General features: G+C 50.4%; 1 protein-coding gene across 1 annotated transcript; it reads right to left on the bottom strand.

Annotated features, from left to right (window-relative positions):
• Positions 1–819: 819 nt before the first annotated feature.
• On the bottom strand, positions 820–2,347 carry LOC119454382 (uncharacterized). The gene is made up of 2 exons (XM_037716333.2): positions 1,664–2,347; positions 820–1,138 (listed from the first exon to the last, which is right to left on the bottom strand). The coding sequence occupies exons 1-2, from the start codon at positions 2,201–2,203 to the stop codon at positions 824–826; spliced, it is 855 nt and encodes a 284-aa protein (XP_037572261.1). The 5' UTR covers positions 2,204–2,347; the 3' UTR covers positions 820–823.
• Between the last annotated feature and the right edge of the window lie 410 nt (positions 2,348–2,757).

Raw genomic sequence — 2,757 nt, 5'->3', positions numbered from 1 at the left:
TTAATATATGCGTGAAACGGAGCTCCAGGGGCACGGCGTGTTCTTCTTCGGAAGAGTTTGTTTTGTTTTTTCCATCGTCCGCGTGGGTTTAAAACACATAACACACTATCTACGCCGCACGTTTTCAGCAACAAAGCCAAAAAAAAAAAAAAAAATGTCGAGACGGTGACCCACAAACCGCAGTGGCTGCGAGAACCAATGTGAACTTGTGGCTAGACCAGTTTGCGTAAAGCGCTACAACGTAAAGCGCCGGCATGCGTAATCATGCCAACGACAATTAAAATTTGGAGTCGGATATCTCGGAGCACCGATACGCTAGAACTCTTCTAACTGATACTGTGCAGAAACACGACTGGCTCTAACTTTTCAATAGGAACATACCCACTAACTGCAGTCAACAATTTATTTGTTGACACACCCAGTAACTGCATACCATTTTATTTAATTCGGCTGCTGACAGCGATAATTGATTATCATCTCACTTTGTGCCACCCTGGCTACCTAACGTGGTGGTCTTCGCGTGCCTCCCAGTGCATAATTATAAGAAAACCATAAAGCCTAATTTTGAACACCCTGTATATTCTTCTTAGCCGTTTGTAGTATATTCTACTCGAATGTAATAAACATAGTAGTGGAATGTAGTGGGAACGGCCAAGAGGAATATCCTTCGCTATCTCAATAACACTACGTTTCCTGTTAAACTGGACTTGTTAAAAAAAGTCTTCGAAGAGACCGGTTAGCTGCATGCCAAATTTTTTTTATTTCCGACTAGGTACATACAATATTTACACTATTTACATATCACAGGGCGCCGCTACAGGCATTAAGACGACTGCACGAAGGCCACCAGCGCCTTGAGGTCCACCTTGCACGAAGAGTACGTCTGGACGCAGCCAGGCACGCCATATGACCTGCCTCGCCTGTAGGCCTTCTCGAAGTCGACAAAAGCCGAGTCCCTGCCTACGGGCCCGAGACTGCGCATGAAAGACGCCACGCGGAGCCCGTACGGTCCGTAGCTCGAGGCGTCCGCGCTGACCTCGCACGACAGGCGCAGTATGCAGCGGTCCCTGTCCAGCTCATGCACCAGGCTGACGGCGTCCTTGATCACCTGCGGGTCTGCTTCGATGCTGCGTCGGCCCTGCGGAAACGCGGGAAAACACAAGTTAGACTTGACAAAGACATCAAGCGCTGCGCGTTTCACACTGAATATGCCATCCTTTCGATGTGACTTTCTGTAATTGCTTTTAAGCAAGTGAGGCGTTTTTACAATAACACTTAAATATATAACTTACTCAATATGTAAGAAGTGAAGGCCAGAACCAGGCGATCCAATGTGACGGCTACTTTTGAAGAGCGTTAAGTCATTCAGTGCGTGAACGCAAGTTCTAACACTGCAGATGAGTAGACGGGATTATTTCACGTACTCGTTATTGTCGTACTCGTTTGCATTTGTGCAAGCCAAAAGAAGCACATGGCCTCATAATAAAATGTCGCGTGTATGATATTAATAGAGACAGCTTCCCACTACGGCTCCGCGCATTACCGGCGGGTAATGCGCGGAGCCGTAGTGGGAAGCTCTCTCTATTCGAAACTCATAGGAATCAGTTCGTTAACAGAGTTTAAGAATTCGGAACATACAAAAACAATTTATGCGACTACTTACGCGCAACGTTGCAGCTTGCTGTGCCTCCATGTTGAGGAAGGGCGTCTTCAGGGTTTCGGAGGCGTGAAGTGCGGATCCCTTGTTGCCCCTGACGCTGGCCGAGCCCCGCGACGAGAACATGACCTTGGGCGAATCGAAGCGGGTCGTGGCATTAGCGAGCATGACGAAGTCCTTGACCGGCAGCCGGACGGTGAGCGGCTTCTGCACGCGGCCCCCGATGAAGTACGGCAGCGCAGCGATCGGCACCGAGATGGTCGGACCGGAGAAGATGCTCTTGGGCTTGGGGAGGGGCACGAGCCGATCGGGCAGCTTGTTGCTCTCTATGTCGGCGCGCAGACCAACGCCATACCGACTCACGTTCCACCAGCCGAGCATGCCGAGGATCTTCATGGCGATGGCGAGCTTGAGACCGGCGATGCCGCCGAGGCTTGTGATCGCGGTGATCGGCAGAAGGGCCAAGCTGGTCAGGAACAAGGCGTCGGCGCCCCCCGAAACGTAGAGGGCCAGGATGGCGGCGGTGAGGAGTGTGGACGGCTTCATCTTGATGGGTAGCTGGAGAGCTCTGATCGTTGGCCGGAGAAACGCGCGCTTTTAAAGGTTCCATTCCCTTTGTTGGGGTGAGAGAGAAAGGCGAAAAGAACACGTGATCTTCGGCGCCATCTTGATGCCGCTGGTAGTTTTTCACTTTGCACTTTCCTCAAGGGAATCCCCTCTAACACTTACGCTACCTTCTGCCTGCATACAATAGCCAGAGAGCGAAGGCATACAGTAGCCAGAGAGGGGGCCAGGTGCTTGGCACTCGGGTTGAGGAGGGGGACATTTTCAGGAAAGACCAACAGAAAATAGTGGGCAGGAATGAAGCGCAGTAGAAAAGAAAGATAAGGAAGGGAAGAACTGAAAGGGAACCAAGGAGGGCTAGCAGGGGTACTGCCGATCCTAGCTATCTCTTTTTCGGACAAACTGGAATCGTGCGCTTAACTCCCCTTTCGGTCTCTCATTGAGCAAACAATACCTGTCAGCGTCTTGCTCGTCTCAAAGAGATTCCTTATCTCCTTTCAACTAAAAAAAATGTGTAGGATTTGAAAACGCTTTCA

This window comes from Dermacentor silvarum, chromosome 5 (assembly GCF_013339745.2).
Source record: "Dermacentor silvarum isolate Dsil-2018 chromosome 5, BIME_Dsil_1.4, whole genome shotgun sequence".
NCBI lineage: Eukaryota > Metazoa > Arthropoda > Arachnida > Ixodida > Ixodidae > Dermacentor > Dermacentor silvarum.
This window is presented reverse-complemented; position numbering and strand designations above follow the sequence as displayed.